At 44.3% G+C, this 17,752-nt stretch overlaps 1 protein-coding gene across 7 annotated transcripts in view; it reads right to left on the reverse strand.

The window, feature by feature from the left end:
• Positions 1–17,362, reverse strand: part of LOC108923509 (dynamin-2-like) — a 41,783-nt gene extending 24,421 nt beyond the window's left edge. For all 7 annotated transcript variants that reach the window (XM_018734289.2, XM_018734286.2, XM_018734287.2 and 4 more), the window contains exons 1-6: positions 16,472–17,362; positions 4,279–4,352; positions 2,999–3,148; positions 2,158–2,361; positions 1,793–1,891; positions 357–517 (exon numbers count right to left, since the gene is read on the reverse strand). In XM_018734289.2, coding sequence (XP_018589805.1) covers positions 357–517; positions 1,793–1,891; positions 2,158–2,361; positions 2,999–3,148; positions 4,279–4,352; positions 16,472–16,632 — 849 coding nt within the window. In that variant the 5' untranslated portion in view covers positions 16,633–17,362. The remainder of the gene's footprint in view (positions 1–356; positions 518–1,792; positions 1,892–2,157; positions 2,362–2,998; positions 3,149–4,278; positions 4,353–16,471) is intronic.
• Positions 17,363–17,752: the final 390 nt, after the last annotated feature.

Consider the following 17,752-nt stretch of genomic DNA (forward strand, 5'->3'; position numbering starts at 1 on the left):
AAAAATTAAAGTAAAGTACACACACACACACACACACACTGTCTGAACTGCTTGTCCCACACAGGGTCGCGGAGAGCCAGAGCCTAACCCGGCAACTCAGGGCATAAGGCTGGAGGGGACACACCCAGGACGGCATGCCAGTCCGTTGCAAGGCACCCCAAATGGGACTCGAACCCCAGACCCACTGGAGAGCAGGACCTGGTCCAACCCACTGCGCCACCGCACCCCCTAAGTATGAAAGTATTTTCAGCTAAATAGCAGTTTTGTAGCAGCAATGTAATTGTAATTGACCTCTCCACCATTGGTCTAGAGGTGGAATCAAGAACCTTATGACCTTCCTTATAGAGTGGCCTCACCTGGTTTAACGCTTTCTGTAGGTACGGAGTGCCCATGCTGTCTGCCATATGTCTGTAGGCAGGGTGAGACAGGAAGAACTTCCTCTCAGCTGCCAGTGCAGCTTTAATATCCTTCTTGCCCTCAATGTCCTTCTGACTGCGGTTTACCACCCCAATATACCCTGGGAGGACAAGGCCAAAGAGTATTAGGAATTCATCTGAGACAACTTGACACAGCACAGAATCCAATGCAGGCTTTGCAATCTGCCATGTCAAACAGGCAGCTTACAGAACTCCACATGAACTCATGAGAGGTGCAAAACCTAATGTCCACAGTTTTTTGGTTCTGATGTAATGGCGTGAGGTCCCTCTCTCCCTCAGAACTGCTGTCTGTTCAGCATTCAAGAAGGATCTCAAAATGCACCTCTTTCAGGTGTGCTTCTCAACTGATCTCCTAATTGCATCACAAGTTGCATCACCTCATGTACCACAGTCACCTTCGTATTTTCTATCAGACTTAATTCAACATGCAGCTACTCATGTAATGTGCACCTGCAAAAACGGTCAAATCGGGAAACTGACTGTACTTCAGCAATCGCGTCTTTGTCTAAAGTTCTTCTCGTGCTGTGAAGTGCACTTTTTACACTGAGTTGTACATCACAAAAGTGCCTGCTAAATGTCTTTGCCAGCCTAACCTAAATACATAAAACATGCAATCACTTCTGTAATAGTTGTAAGAATTTATGGAAATCATCCTAAATACGTAAAATTCCTGGCCATTTATTAATCCAAAATATAATTAACCTTTATTGAAAATGTTGAAAATGCTGAAAATTTTCCTATTTTTCAGCACATACGCTTGTCCGTGGTATGGCGAAGACCAGCATTACTGTGGGTCTGTGAACTGGTTTTGAAGATCTAAAAAAAATGCCAAGAGGATTACAGAATTTTATCCAAACACAAAAAAACTTTAATTAATTGCAGCCTTGTTTTAAAATAAGCTTTTTTGATGCATGTCATAAAGGCTAATAGGAATAATCTTCTCTAGTGAGGTGTAAAACCATTTTGAGCAAGACCTTAAAATATCATTTTATTGGGTTATATACATAAACTGGACCATAAGGCATGAAATCTGCTGCACCAGGTGGTAATTTATCGAGAATAACCTGTAGCCTGAGGCTAGATCCATCTGGAACACGTCCAGCTCCTACACACCACAACCCCAGTGTATTCGCTGCGCAGAACTCCACACACAGTACCAAGGCAGAGTTATATCCAACCACACTTAAAGTATGTCCAATGCTGAGAGCCATCAAGAAAAATGTTCTGTAGTGTGTACCCTGGTACTGTCTATGATACATTATGGCAATGGATTAGCCAAGTGTGACTCTTCCTTATAAGTAGGATAGATTATTCTGATGTACTGCTCTAATGTGTTGTGCCGTGCAATAAAGTACCTCTACGAAGGGGCAATAGTTTGTTCTCCAGAACGTCCCGTGCGTCTGTTCCCTCATCCATCAGATCCAGCTTGGTGATAACCCCAATGGTGCGAAGCCCTACAGAGAAGAGGGCAAAATGACTACCGAGGGCTTTCTAAGGCTGACATCACAATGAAAAACTCCTACTGAGCCTGATAACAGAACACAAATTTCTGTTTCTGTCTCAGTCTCCTCATTCAGTCTCATTTCCTTGCCAGTAAAAATGCTTACAGAAATCGCAACGTTACATGTCACAGATATACTACAGCTGCAAACATTTAAAACTTCTTACACCTTTCTGTTGATTCAAAAGAGCTCATAAAATGATTTCCGCTCTCTCTCACCCTGGGGGTCCACATCCTTGGCCAGCTTTAAGGCATCCGAGTTGGCCAGGTCCGTGTTTGCAGGTGTGACAGCCAGAATGAGGCAGTTCTCCCGGCAGATGAACTGCATGATCATATCTCGGATCTGGTACTCGATGTCCGGTGGCTGGTCTCCCACTGGGACCTTGGTGATCCCAGGCAGGTCAATCAGGGTCAGATTAAGCACTGCATGTTGGAAAACACATGCACCGGAGGAACAGCAGCTAGTCAGACACTGTCAGAGTCCACACCGGGCCACTAACATGATGAACATGAAAGCAAATAAACACATTTCAAACAGCCCCAGAAAAAAAAAAACAACAAAATGGAAACACAAGCTATATTGTGACCAATGGTAGTAATAGACAGCTTACATATATGTGTTCATGCAGCAGATGCTTTTTTCCAAAGCAATTTACAACATTAAGCTACTTACAATTATTTACCTATACATACAGCAGGGTAATTTTCCACTGGAACAATTTAGGGTAAGCACCTTTATCAAGGGTACTACAGCTAGAGGTTAGACTCAAACCAGCAACCTTTCAGTCCAAAGGATGCAGCTCTAACCACTATACTACCAGCATAAGAATAAAAATAAGCAGTTTTACCCCTTTTGTACCCTACTATGTTCACAATTAAGACCAATGTCCAATGTTAAGACCAGTTTCAATAAGTACAGTTGTGAAGCTTTCATGAAACAGTGAGATATCTGTGTTGCCAGTAAATTCTTGAAGATGAATGCCAAGCAAGTGAGGAAAAGGTGCTTCATTGAGGAACACAGAGCAAAGCGGGCAAGAAGGTACCAGAGGTAAGGCACTACCATTTGGGGAGTAGACGCGCAGGTTGATGGGCACCGGTGAGATCCCCTTGTTAGCCCCCGTCACACGGTCCGTCTCTGCCTCAATCTCCTGCCGGACCTCATCAAAGTCTGTGAACTTCTTCCCCTTGCAGTGTAGGAACTCGGCGTATTCTGCATCGAAGGGAGCAGGAAGGACAAAGTCAAGAAACACCTACAGGAAAATGGTAGGATGGGGCTGGAGAGACAAACCTCGAGACGAGTTTCTTTGTTCCACGGGACAAACCCGGGAACTAAAAATCTAGTGCAATCTTTCACATTGTTCACACACTTAGCAAACTAGTATTGAAATCAAAACGGACAAGGAGTTTGCAAGGTCAATTATATTTGCACCTGGTGTCAGAATAAAGAAAACAGCAGCAGCATGTAAACCACCATTCTGCCCGATTCATCAGCCACAAAGAAAACAGAAGGCGACAGCTTGTGCCTGGTGAGGACACAGCACCCTGTCCCCATTTCGCCGAGATCCACATCTTTAAAAACATTTCAAATGTCAAGCTTCTGTACCAGTTTACTCAACTGCATGTTGCGCTACTGCGCCACACTGCAGGCTACAGCCATTGTCTATTTTTACGCGAAGCCCTTTTGTGGCCAGCTACACATCAGTTGCATAGGAGCAGATTCTTCCAGAGAAAACAGCATAATATTTTTACGAAGTTAAGTACATTTCCCTTTCCTTGGTGGAATGACTCAGTACGCAGACTGTCAGCTGAGTGAAATCTGTCCACAGAGGATATACTACCCTCTGCTGGAAGCTCTTTCCAAAGCTGTCCTAAAGGCCGTCATGTACAGTAAATAACTCACCTCACAACCTACCCCTGCATATTTGCAATGACACTCGTGCATAAAGAGATTTGTGCTGCACAGGTCGGCTTTTTTTTGCGCTGTGTGTCTCTTCTGACAGGGGGCGTGGTGGCGCAGTGGGTTGGACCGGGTCCTGCTCTCCGGTAGGTCTGGGGTTCGAGTCCCACTTGGGGTGCCTTACGACGGACTGGTGTCCCGTCCGGGGTGTGTCCCCTCCCCTTCTGGCCATACGCCCTGTGTTACCGGGTAGGCTCCGGTTCCCCGCGACCCCGTATAGGACAAGCGGTTCAGAAAGTGTGTGTGTGTGTGTGTGTGTGTGTGTGTGTGTGTCTTCTGCACAGAGGATGAGGTCTGTCACTTTGATGGAAGCTCTAATGCCGACTGTGGTGCGCCGTGTTCAGTTGTACACTCGTTACACTTTGGACACTGTGCAGATGTACCTGTGTTGGAGTTGATGAGTTGCAGGACTAAGGGTCTTCGGGTGACAATTCCCGATCCTCTGGGCAGGAAGTCCCTGGAAACAGAAGAAGGAGTGAGGGGAGGAGCTGCGTACAGCGGAGTCCTTCTCCATCACCTGTACAGACCACACTGATGGGTGAGGTCTGCTTTCCCTGGCGTGGACCGTAATGCCCTTGGAACACCCACGGAATGCCCTTCCCCTCCTACCATTCTGCTCCCTCTCAGGTTGGGGCACAGTGCCAGCCGACAGGGGTGACCAGCATACCGAAGCAGTCCCCCGAAACACCAGAACACCTTCTGGCCATTCTCCAGCTGTCAGGTTCGGTAATTTATGGCTGATGTCCATCTCAATGTTTGCGTAACGCAGAGTCTCGCTTACACTCTCTTGTAATGAGAAAGACCCCACTGGTCTTCCCAGCATGCCCTTGTTGTCAGAGCACATTTCATGATCGTTAATGAGTATCATAAACATTACTGTAATTAGACTTATTATGGGACATAAAGGCCAATTTCAGGGAGAAACTGGTGTGAAGCTTGGCAGCAGATGTGCGGAAATCTCATCAAAATGAATCCACACAACTGGGTGTCAGCACTGTGTTTGGATTATGGAACTGTGCTTGCACCCTGTGGTCCTCACGCTTGTGGCCCAAGGCTGCTGCTTGATTTAGAACGTTAGTCTCACCATCTCAGAGGGTGTTCTCTCGGAGCCTTGCTGCACCGTGACTGAAACACATAATATTCTCCTTTTTGGGAGTTTTGCAGAGAAAGCTGGAAATGGGTAAGGGGCATGTTAGAGCAGCTACCCTAAATACCTGAAAGACGGAAGGAATGTATTTCACATGAATCCTCTGGTTACAGATGTACACAATTAATAAATGGATGCTCTTTATTTCCTCATTCAACTTAAATGGTAACTGTCTTTCAGGGACAGAACTGGGACAGACATCCTATTTAGAGTGGCTTATCTTAGTGAAAATTATTCATGCCTTTAACTGTAATTACACTTGCAAAATCACTCCTGGTTCTGGCACTTTTTAGCAGCACAGTTGAACTATTATTTAAGGCTTTCTAGGTATACGTGGGAGCTCCGTAATGGCTAATGGGGAAAAAAAAAGAAGTGCTTGTTTTTCTGAGGTTCTTGTCCTTCTCCGTTCCCTGTGCAAATGCTGTGAGATTTTCTATCGGTGAAACAAGGAAGGCAGGACAAATGAAGGAATGGTAGCCAGTGGGCGACACCGCAAGGGAAGAGACCCAGTTAATGAGCGCAACAAGAGCTGGGGAGAAGACCCAGTAGGTAGGACCTGCCCTACATACCCCACTACGTCAAGGGCAGCGTTCATTAGCAAGATGACCCAGTCATAGAAAGTGCCATGAAGGAACATTCAACAGATCATTAGTAGAAATGTCACTGTCACAATGATGATGCCTAGCTGTGTATGTTGGAACTAATGCAATAGGAGATTAAAACATAAGAGATGTGTTTATAACCCAGAGGGACATATCAACAATCATATCTAATGGCAGAGATGCTTTAAACTGGTAGATATTTTATTTTAATGCAAACAAATCTAATTATGCTGTCATTATAGCCTGGACATTATTCTCCCTCGTGATAGAACAGTAAAAAAAAAAAAAAAATTTTTTGTTTATAACAATTTTACATTTATTGATGAGATGTGTGCCATCGATCAATGCAAAATGACACCGGATGGCTTGTCATCTTCCTGTAATGTGAGCGCCGTTATTTATTTGCCAGGTGGCAAGTTGCTTCTGTTTAAAATACACACACGCATCAAGCTGAGCAAATAGCTTAGTCGTTGTCCTTCAGACACGGCCGACCTCACTCGACGCCACCTGCATAACAGATGAGCCAAACTGTTTCAAAGGAAGCAGAAAGTCCTGCTACTAGGAGGTCTGCTGATGAATGAATGGACCTGCGCAGCTCAGCAGTGACAAATAAAGTCTTCTGCCATTATCATCTCAGCCTCCTGAGATTATCCCTCTTTATTTATTTCCCTTATCATACGCTTACTTTGTCATTGTGCCTTACGAGAGTTTACAGATTATTACTGCAAGAGAAGTACGCAGCACAAGGGTAAAACTGCAGTTCTTCACCTCAGACAAAACACAGAAGTTTTCTCATCAGTCACAAGTTCCTTAACTACTGTTTGTCGTTATCTTTCCTATCGTGTGTTCTGATGTACGATTTTTCATGTTAATATTCTGCATGTCAGAAACAAATCTAGGGGGTGTGGTGGTGCAGCAGGTTTGGCCGGGTGCTGCTCTCTGGCGGGTCTGGGGTTCGAGTCCTGCTTGCGGTGCCTTGCAATGGAGTGGCGTCCCGTCCTGGGTGTGTCCCCTCCCCCTCCAGCCTTATGCCCTGTGTTACCAGGTTAGGCTCCGGTTCGCCGCAACCCCACTTGGAACGAGCGGTTTCAGACTGTGTTTGCATGTGAAATGAATCTAGATTACAAACTAGGAAATGTGAACTCTAATACTGCAGTTTCCAAGGGGACAAGTCAATACAACTGAAAGTGTGGCTCAGCACACCAAGGGCACTAATGAATTGATCTGCAGTTTGATTAAATTGGATATTTGGCACCTCTTTTCATTTCTAGATTAAAAGGTGGATATAGCAGCTTTAAACTCACAACATGACTGCAAGGTACACTTGGCACTCTACAGCCCCTACTTTACTGGTACAAGGTTTATCGTTGTAACAAAGTTCTTATTACAGTGGCTGAGGACAAACCTCCGACTTTACCATTACCTCCTGCGTCCGTGAGCATTTGTATGTTGTGGTACAGCAACGCCGAAAGGCGGCTGGTACAACTTCAACGCACCGGCTCCTGGACTTAAACATATCATTGGGACCTGAAGGCTTGTCATAACTTAATTTGTTTTCACCATCAAAGTCACAATCAACGCCGTGACATGGTGGTGCAGCAGGTAATGCAGGTGCCACATAGCTTCAGAACAAAATAAACTGGGTTTCGATTTGAAATTGGCTCAGTGTGTGTGTGAAGGGTCTGCATTTTCCCCCTGGGTCTGCAACTCTAAGACACATGTCAAAGATGGCAAAGCTAATTTGCTTTCGTACCCCAATCCCTTACCAAGAAAACAACGCGAGCGGTCACTATGAGTTAAAATTGACTCAATGGTCCTGCCCCAAAATGAATAAAAGTAACAGATAATGCAGATGCCCTTGTATTAACTCCTGAGTTAGGTCGTGAACATTCCTCACAAGAAGATGTAATAAAAAACAATACAGTGCTATAACAAGTCCAGTCATTACACTGGTCTACAGCCAAAATGCTTCCGAAAGAAATGAAGTCAAACTTCACTAATTCTGGCTCACTGAGAATGAAAAGATGCTCAAAATTGTTGATCGGCTGTAGTTTTCAAAATATGGTACTGTCAGTACATGTACATGTGTACACGTATGGGAAGAGTATATGATAAGTGAGTTAAAAAGGGGCTTCGATCTCAGCTAAAATACATGCAGGCTGGATACACAAAGTACTGCTGTTTTCTCCGGAAAAGGGATAGTTGTACGAGAGATTCCCACTATGTCAAGAGAGACTGGCGAGTGCGTTCGTCATTGAAGCCTGAGAAGAAAAATATTCGGCATCAACCACTTGTTGAATTGAGCAAGATTTTGTTGCCACCCTTACACATAAAGCTGGGTCTGATGAAGAACTTTGTCAAGGCCCTGGACAAAATACATGCAGCTTTCAGGTACCTCACTAGAAAATTTCCTGGGTTAAGTGAAGGTAAGATAAGGGATGGTGTCTTTGTTGGTCCTCAGATTCGTGAACTTCTTGGAGATGATGGATTTGACCGTGCACTGCATGGCAAGGAGAAGAAGGTATGGAAAGCCTTCAAGTTAGTGGCAACAAGTCTCCTTGGAAATAACAAGGCAGAAAACTACAGGAAGTTGGTGGAAAACCTACTCAAGGCATACAAATGCCTGGGCTGCAACATGTCCCTCAAGATACATTTTTTGGACTCGCATCTGGAATTCTTTCCATCGAACGGCGGAGTATTAAGCGATGAGCACGGTGAGCAATTTCACCAAGATATTTCATCCATGGAGAAACAGTAGCAGGGCAAATGGAGTCCATCAATGCTTGCAACTACTGCTGGGCAATGACAAGAGATGATCCATTTAATGACAAGAGAGAAGCTAAGTGTTGGCCAGGTTGCCCAGGTGGACTCAGTCTGACCACTGGTTTTGTACCTAACGCCATTATTTAGGAAACTTGGAGGGTTTCTCTTGATATCACACAGACCCACCACCTGCTCGCAAGATCCGATCCCATCCTCACTTCTACAGACCATCTCCCCACAACTCTCCACCTGCATCGCTAAGATCATCAACTCCTCGCTCTCCTCTGGCTGCTTCCCATCTGCCTTCAAAACTGCTCTCATTTCACCTCTGGTAAAGAAATCCTCTCTGGATACTAACTCGGTCCAAAACTATAGGCCAGTCTCCCTCCTCTCTTTTCTGTCTAAAACTCAAGAACAAGCAGCCTGTGATCAACTTTTTGAATTCCTCACACGGAACCATCTCCTGCATTCAACACCGTCAATCATCAGACTCTACTCTCCTCCCTTAGTCAGCTTCGGCACCAAGATGGTTTGAGTCCTACCTATCTGAGAGATCCTATTAAGTAGTCTGGCAGGGCTCCTGTTCTTCTCCTCTGCCTCTCTCAACCGGCGTCTCGCAGGGCTCGGTACCGAGTCCTCTGTTTTTCTCGATCTACACCTCCTCCCTCGGCCCTGTCATCGCCTCCCATGGATTCAAATACCATTGCCATGCTGATGTTACCCAGCTCTTCCTCTCCTTTCCACCTGGAGCATCAGACATTTCCGCGCACAACACTGCCTGCCTGTCAGACATCTCTGCATGGATGTCTGATTACCACCAACCTCTCCAAAACAGAAATCCTACACCCACCAGATGGCCTGTCTTCCTGTAATTATCTCTTGATCAAACTGGACAACTCACTCATTTTGCCTACCTCCTAAGAGTCCAGGAGTGATGACTGACTGAAGTCCATCTTTTTCTCAGCACACTGAAGTGACAATCTGGACCTGCAGATACATCCTGCATAACATCCACAGGATCTGTCCTTACCTCACTACTGACTCTGCACAACTACTTGTCCAGGTCATCGTAACATCTCATCTGGACTACTGAAACTCTCTCCTGTGGCCTTCCTGCTACTGCCATCAGACCTCTACAGCTGATACACATGCTGCCACCCGAGTTGTGTTTGACTTGCCAAAGCATTCCCATGTATCTCCTCTACTCATTTCTCTGCACTGGGTTCCCATAGCTGCCCAGATAAAATTTAAGACCCTGGCATGCAAATGCATCAATGGAACTGCTCCCAGCTATCTACAGGAATTGATCATTCGCTACACGCTAGCCACACTGTTACTCTCTTCCACATCTGCCCGCTTGGTGGTCCCACACACGAAAGGTAAGGCACGGAGGTTCTCAGTTCTGGCTCCGTCGTGGTGGAATGACCTCCCCCCTCTCGCTCAGAATTGCTGAACCTTTGTCCACATTTAAAAAGTGTCTTAAAACTCATCTCTTCCAGACTCACTTTGCCCATGATCTCTTAAGTTCATTTAAGGTATAAATGTTCATGCCCGTAAGGTATGCATGTTCATGATCATGCTCAGATCAATCCTTTACAGAGCCACTCCTACAACGTAATGTAAAATGTTTCTATGTATCTCAAAAAAAAAAACAACAACAAAAAACTACTAGGAAGGTGAATAGGAATCAGCGATATTCTAGTAAAGTTTTATGCTACTTGTGTGATGAATGTCGGTACATATGGTGACGGAAACTAACTGTCCTTAATAGTTACACATCAGCACAAAGAGAAAACCTTGCACAAACTGTATTTTCTATGACGTGTACGTCACTTTGGAGAAAAGTGTCTGCTAAATGAATAAATATAAATGTAAATATAAATGTAAATGTTTCTGATTAATTTGATAAGAATTCAGTTATTTCCTAATTAACTACACAGAAAAAAATCTGTCACCTTTCAATGACTTTAGCCTACTTTTGTTTCTGCAAGAATGAAAGGATGAGTGAAAGTGAACAAATACATGTTCACCAACTAAATCAAACAGTAAGGCAGCTGCTGTGTGCTTAGAGTGAACCCTCTGGCACTTAAATTGAGTTGCATTGTTGCTTTAACATCATACATATTCTACTCATTGCAAAGATGTCAGGTCCACAGGGAACGGGACAGGAACTGTAACTCGTTGTGGCAGTTGCCTAGCAACAGCGGTAAATGATGTACTGTACGTATTTTGTCCTTGTTTCATGCCACAGTGCAGTGAAATTGGTACCTCACAGTGGACACATCTCAGCAATGTTCTTACTGTTGTTCAGTGCCGATGGACCTGTTTGATTCACCGATCTCACCGAACTAGCATTTCCACTGCTGAATGAGGCCAAAAGCACAGTTATTCCACCTAGCTGAAATACATATCATCTTCCTTCTCAAAGTCACTTTTTAATACTGTAGTCAGTAGCCAAGGATACTGCAGAGAGGTGGCAAAGTCACAGACTATTGAACACTAAATATTCATACAGATCCTTTTTATTACCTGCACTTCAACTTTCTAACAGTTACCTTTATTCATTTAGCAGACATGTTCCTCCAAAGTTACCCTACAATGGAACAGTGTCCTATTTAAGCTGTACCTTGACTTGGCCTAGCAACTTGTGTTTCCAGGATATGCTCCAGACCATCATAACCCTGACTTACACACACACACACACACACACACACACACACACACCTGTTAACTGAAGGTGCTTGTCCCAAGTGGGGTCATGGCAAACCAGAGCCTAACCCAGCAACACGAGGCATAAGGCTGGAGGGGGAGGGGGCACACCCAGGATGGGACACCAGTCCGTCCGACACCCTCCATCCAGCACCCCAAGCGGGACTTGAACCCCAGACCCACCAGACAGCAGGACCCAGTCAAACCCGCTGTGAGTTAGACAAGTGGTATTTAACAGACACCTTCATCCAAAGCAATAATCTTTTTTCTATTTATACAGCAGAGCAATGTAACAGACTCACTCACAGAGTCACTTATCACATGCTAAGGGCAATTTCAAAGTCACCGATTCACCTGAAATACATGCCATGGGACTGTGGGAAGAAACCCATGTGAACACAAGGAGGACATGTAAACTCTACCAAGACTGAGCCAAATTCAAACCCACATCTGAACCCACAACCAGCAGCTGTGAGACAGCAGCACTACCCACTGTGAAACCATGTCACCATAATAGTTTCTTTCTTTAGTCCATTGGGAAATAGTAAAAAAAAAAAAAAAAAAGCAGTAATTAAACAATATCCCTCTATATCTTAGCATCATCCCAAATATCACATAACATGAAATCAAAATACTGGTTTGTTTAAAAAATCTCTGAATTTGTTCTCATAGTCTGGAACACTTCTACACCACTCGCTACACTGGAAAGATTTTAGCATCCAGAACGAAATCTGCACACAATGGCACTCTTATTTTCATAGATCTGCTCTGTTTATTCAAAAGAAATCAGAGAATTCCAGTGCTCACCAGTCTTCATTTCACGGCACTTATTTGCAAAATTTCCCTTTTTTCCTGTGCTGTACCATGTCATTATGATGCCACTCTGAAGCATATTAATGAAAATTGTGCTGGTAAAAGGGCACTGTAATCAGTCACAGTTCAAACAGCAATAAGTCATGCAATCAAACGCGTTCCTATTGCCGAGCCCCACAATAATTTGCTAATGAAACCGAACGAGGCAGGTGGTGAATCTGTAACCTCCCAACCCCCAATCTCCAGGGCGAAAGGAAAGAATTAGTGGCCGAAATTCTCAAACTGGGTCACGCCATCTGCATGTCGCACTAATCATATCTTACTTTATGCTCCTGGAAAATGCATGCGCTCCTAATACCACTATAAGGAATCTGGCAGATTTCACCACAGTACGTATCTTTCATAACCTTTTTATTGTTAAAGGTTGCACATGTTCTCCAGCTCAACAAAGACATGCTGCTTAACCTGATGATTTCACAGCAGTTTCTATCTGTATTTTAGCTGCCATCCAGGATAAAAAAAAATGTTCAGTACATTAAGTACACACACACACACACATTTTCAGAACCGCTTGTCCCTTACGGGGTCACGGGGAACCGGAGCCTACCCGGCAACACAGGGCGTAAGGCCGGAGGGGGAGGGAACACACCCAGGACGGGACGCCAGTCCGTCGCAAGGCACCCCAAGTGGGACTCGAACCCCAAACCCACCGGACAGCAGGACTGCGGTCCAACCCACTGCGCCACCGCACCCCCTATTAAGTACATCAGATCACAAACTAATTTTTAATGCTAGGAGACGTCATTTTATGGCTACAAAAGCCAGATGTAATTTTCCAAGATGATGCATTTTAACCAAATACTCTACAGGCTCAGTCACCCTAAAACCACTAATGAGCATGATAATGAATGTGGGGTCATTTATAAATTTTGCCTGATAGCATTGTCATGTTACAGAGATTTTGTCAGTCTCTGTATGATTCTTTTCATGTAAATAATAAACACATTTGTGCATAAAAAGTGCAAAAAATAAAACTGCACTATGACGAAGATGATATCCTACTGAGATTTAATGAAGCTAGTATGCATGGTTTTACTGTGTAATTCTGTTAAGACACTTGAAAACGACCAAGTAATCAAATTTCTCCAGAGTGCAATTGATAAAAAGAGAACATAATTTGATGGTTTACAAATATTTGAAACAAGCACAATGGTATTAGTTAAAAAAAAGAAAAAAAGGTGAGTAAAAAACTAAATTTCACATTTCTAAAAAAAAATTCTAAGTAATTTTAATCCAGTAAATCAAACTTTGTTCAAACATTACACCTTTAGAAATGAACATGCACAACTCTTCACCCAAGAACATAATGGCAAATAATTTGCAGAACAGCAGCTTTCATAGCTGCTAAGGACACTGAAAAGGTTTTCAGTTCAAAGCCCCAATCCCTGCTACTGCTGAAGAGGCCTTGAAGTAGATAGAGAACCTAAACCGAAACAGTAAAAATACCCTGATGTGTAAATGACTAAAATATTAGAAATATTTTTGAATAAAAGTGACAGTTAAGCAATATAATAATGAACTGTAAAAGTGATGTACAAAAGGACCGCATTTTCGTTTTGAATTTGGCAGAGATCATGCAGAGAAAACAATCGAATATTTCTAGTTATCACAGAAAAGCCAGAACAATTCATCTTAAATTATGCAACACGAATGAGAACATGATGCATGCCCTTTTATTACCGACTCTAATTGTGGTCAAAGTTTGTGCACAACTTCAGTGATACAATGTTATGCAGCGTACTGAAGCAATACAGTATAAAGTGAAACAGTCACTGAAATCAAAATTATCCTAAATAGCGTCCATGCAAATCCAGTGGCTATGATGAATCTCCACAATGTTGACAAGCGCTGACAAATAAAATGAAAACAAGTTGATTCAAGGTGCCTGGTGAGTTGCCTCTCTCCTGTTGTCAAACTGATCCCTTTTACATTCACAGGACACAAAGGGTCACGTTCGTTCGGGATGAAACGCCAGCAGCTTCTATTCACATACAGTTCTGGCCTCTTCTGGGGGTTTTCGTCTGCTGTTTGCAGTGTCGGGAACTCGCTTGTGCATTTCAATTTTGACACAAACACCTCGTCACAAGGATTCTAAATACAGAGGTACTTCACTACAGCCTTTTATCCCAGCAGACACTAACATTACAGGAGATACATTTTATATATCGGCTTACCTTGACCTTTCACACGTGTACATTTAGAATGATACAAGCGATACCAACAGTTAGAATTAAAAATAAATTAACTGGTTATGCTTGAAGTTTGTGTTTCGTTTCGCGTAATTAATAAGTACCAGGACATTTTTAACAATAAATTTAGGACTATAGAGGCGGTGAGGACATTATCCTTTTCAGTATTGCTTCCAGTATTAAACCGAACATCAACAGCTAATAACCAATAATTTAATCTATAATATGAACTAATGCAGTAAAATGCCACATCCAGTATGTCAAGATACTCGTCCACTTGGTCCCTTTTTCATAATAATTGTACCACTATCCAGAGATGAAATTTTCATTTTTAAAGTTGATAAACCTCTTTGCCAGGAGTACATTACGGTAGCTGCTTTGCAATGACTGTCAAATAAAGGCATAGAAATTACAAAAATTATATTATACTACACATTAAAAACTCTGGACCAGGAAATAAGTTAATATAAGCAATTATTTGAACACTCTATAGGTTATGTCAGTTTCAAAAATATGTTAAAGAAGGAAAAAACATCAGAGACCAGGAACAATCGCAAATACCTCGGACCTAAAGCCATAATGTAATATTTGCTCATCAAAACTTCTACATTCAAAGTTAGTTTGTCTTTTGTCTATCTATGTAAGTTGTATGTCATTTGAGAATTATAAATACGTACACATACACAAGTGATTTAAAGCAACTTCAACAAGCCCTTCCCATCACATATCTAATCAGAAATTCGACTCGACATGACAGTTCCCATGTGTGGCTACGCCTCGACCTCCGTCTCAGTAGGTCATTGTACTCGCTGAGGCCGAAACCAAAGCCAGCCTCCATGAGATAAGACATCCCGCTCCGTCTTATGTCAGAGAACACAGAAGGCGTTGCCATGACAAGCTCAAACACACTGAATGAGAAAAACTCCAACAGCAACAGGCATTCTACCAGTTCAACACCAACACCACATGTGTGACAGATTAATAAAGCAGTAGTGCTGTATTCAACTTCAACCACACTTATCTATAAAAAAAAAACACCATGCCGATAACTACAGAAATAAGAAAGGTCACTCACAGATATGCTACTATTTTTGTACCATCTGGGAAACACAAGACAAAGATCATGCCAGCATTTTGTGTATGAGTTCAACCATCCATCCATCCCATCTATCCATCCATCCATTACCAATAAACACTTGTCCAATGCAGATCATGAGTCATGGTGATCTAAACCCTATCCTGGAAGTACAGGCCATGAGGCAGAGTACATCCTGTAGAGCAGGGTAAGCACACACTCATTTACTTCACGCATACATACAGTAAAAGCAATTCAGATTCAACAAGTTAGCTGAAACACAAGTCTTTGGACTGTGGGAGGAAACCTGAGCAGCTGGAAGAAACCCATGGAAACAAAGTGTAAACATGCAAACTCCACAAAAACTGAGTCAAACTGGAACCCATCTTGGAGAAACTGAGACACCAGCATTACTCACTACACATATGCGGTGCCCAGGTATTGAAGTGGGGACCACAGACCTCACATATTACCATCATCTTTCTACTTCAAAGGGCATTTCTGTTACTTTTAACAGCAGCAAAACATCTTCAGATTGAGGGGCAGTAGGCAGCATAGTGATCAGGGCTGTTGACTGAAAGGTCCTGGGTTTCAATCCCATTCCCGCTGTAGTACCACTGAGCAAGGTACTAACTCAGAATTGATAGAGGGAAGTCACTGTAAAGGAGATTATTTGACACAGCGAGTCACCTTGGACAAAGGTGTCAGGTCCTTGTTATGGAGAGAGCTCAGTAAACCCAGGATGGCATTCCCTCCATAGCGGTCTACTTACTAAACAAGTACATCTAGAAATGTTAGACATTTGACAAATTCTTCAAGCACAGACACCTTAATTTCGATTAAAAAAATACACTGAAGAGCACAAGAAGCTAGTTTGGTGAGCATCATTAATCTAACAATGTAATAATGACATTCAAGGATATTAACAGCAAGGCTTTCTTTTTTATGGAAATACCAGGAGCAATCGGACAGAATATTATGCAAATACCTTGAAGGAGAATATTATCAATAACCTGTGTTCTCTGAAACAGTTATTGGGGGGGGGGGGGGTGGTTGAGAAGGAAAAACAGTGGTAAAGCTAAAGGAGTACTGTGATTTTAAAAGAATATTATAAGGCTGCGGGTGCACACACACTTAACATGTACAACGTGATTTTTTTTTTCTCATTCACAACACTGATGGGTGTGTTGGGGAACAGCCAGCAGCGCCTCCTCCCACCTGCCCACGAAGTTCTCGAGCACGGAGCTCTTTCCCGCGCTCTGTCCTCCCACCACGGCGATCTGCGGCAGGTCCAGGTTGCAGCTCTGCCCGATGGTGCTGAAGGCATCCTGCAGCCGGTTCACCAGCGGGATCAGCTCCTCCATCCCGCGGTTTCCCATGGTGACGGATCGCGGGGGGGGGGGGGGTTTGAGGTGAGGTGAGGTGAAGTGAGACGAGGGAGGGGGCGCGAGGCAGGCAGGCAGGCAGGGGGTCACCGACACACACGGGGCGGCTGGGCTGCGGGCTGTCAAGATGAAGATGCGCTCACCCCGCCGCCGGACCGACCGTGCGAGCCGCGAGCTTCGACACAGCGGTGTCACAACTGCCTCGGTGTGACGGACTAGAGCGCGCGCGCCGCGCTGTCAGCACGCCGCGCTCGCTCGCTCGCTCGCGGGGTCCGCCGTGCGCGCGCTCACACACAGCCACACACAGTCGCCGCCGCCGTTGTTGTTGTCCCGCCAGTCGCCTTACTGAGGCACCACAGACACGCGCTCTCAACGACAAAAAAAAAAGGTTTATTTTCTCAGAGAGTCCGAAATATCCGCTTTATTCTCACCGGAAATGTGCTCCCAGAACTGTCCGGTTCTGGACACGGGGAAAAAAAAATAGCAGGAACTGGACCGGAGCCTGGCTCGGTACTGTTATTTGCTCCTTTGAGTTACCAGTGGCTCTGTAGCGTGTTACTGTAAGTCGTTTATTAAGATTTCCTTGTGTCTTGCTTGAATGGCCGGTCCGGTGGGGGCGTCTCGCGGGTGCTGTGCAAGTCCGTTTGGTTCGGCTCATCGACACGCTACAGCTCGAGCTCCGACAGCTCGTTTGACAGTTAGCTAACGGGCTCATCGGTGCGCAGACGCAAACACTGGAAGCGCTGGCTGGGCTCGCGAAGCCACGCCTCAGACGGACAGGGCAGTCCACGGCCAATGAAAAAGCCAGGTCTGGTAAATTGCATACGATGGCCACGCCCCTCTAGTCGAAGCCTATATAAGCGACGCCCACAGCACGCATGGCAGGCCTCGCCTGCTGTTTATGGACATCGCGTGCGTACAGAAATAACACGGCTGCGCTAGCGTACGGTATATCTCATGGGAACGAGCGCATATCTGAGATCTTGGTCTTCAGTTGAATATATTGAAAACAACTGGGAAAAATTACAGAAGAGGATGTAATGGTTTGGCTTGTCACCTTGCAATCAGATGGTCTCGGGTTCCACTGGTGCTGCGGTACCATGCATGAAGACCC

This window comes from Scleropages formosus, chromosome 9 (assembly GCF_900964775.1).
Source record: "Scleropages formosus chromosome 9, fSclFor1.1, whole genome shotgun sequence".
In the NCBI taxonomy this organism is placed as follows: Eukaryota; Metazoa; Chordata; class Actinopteri; order Osteoglossiformes; family Osteoglossidae; genus Scleropages; species Scleropages formosus.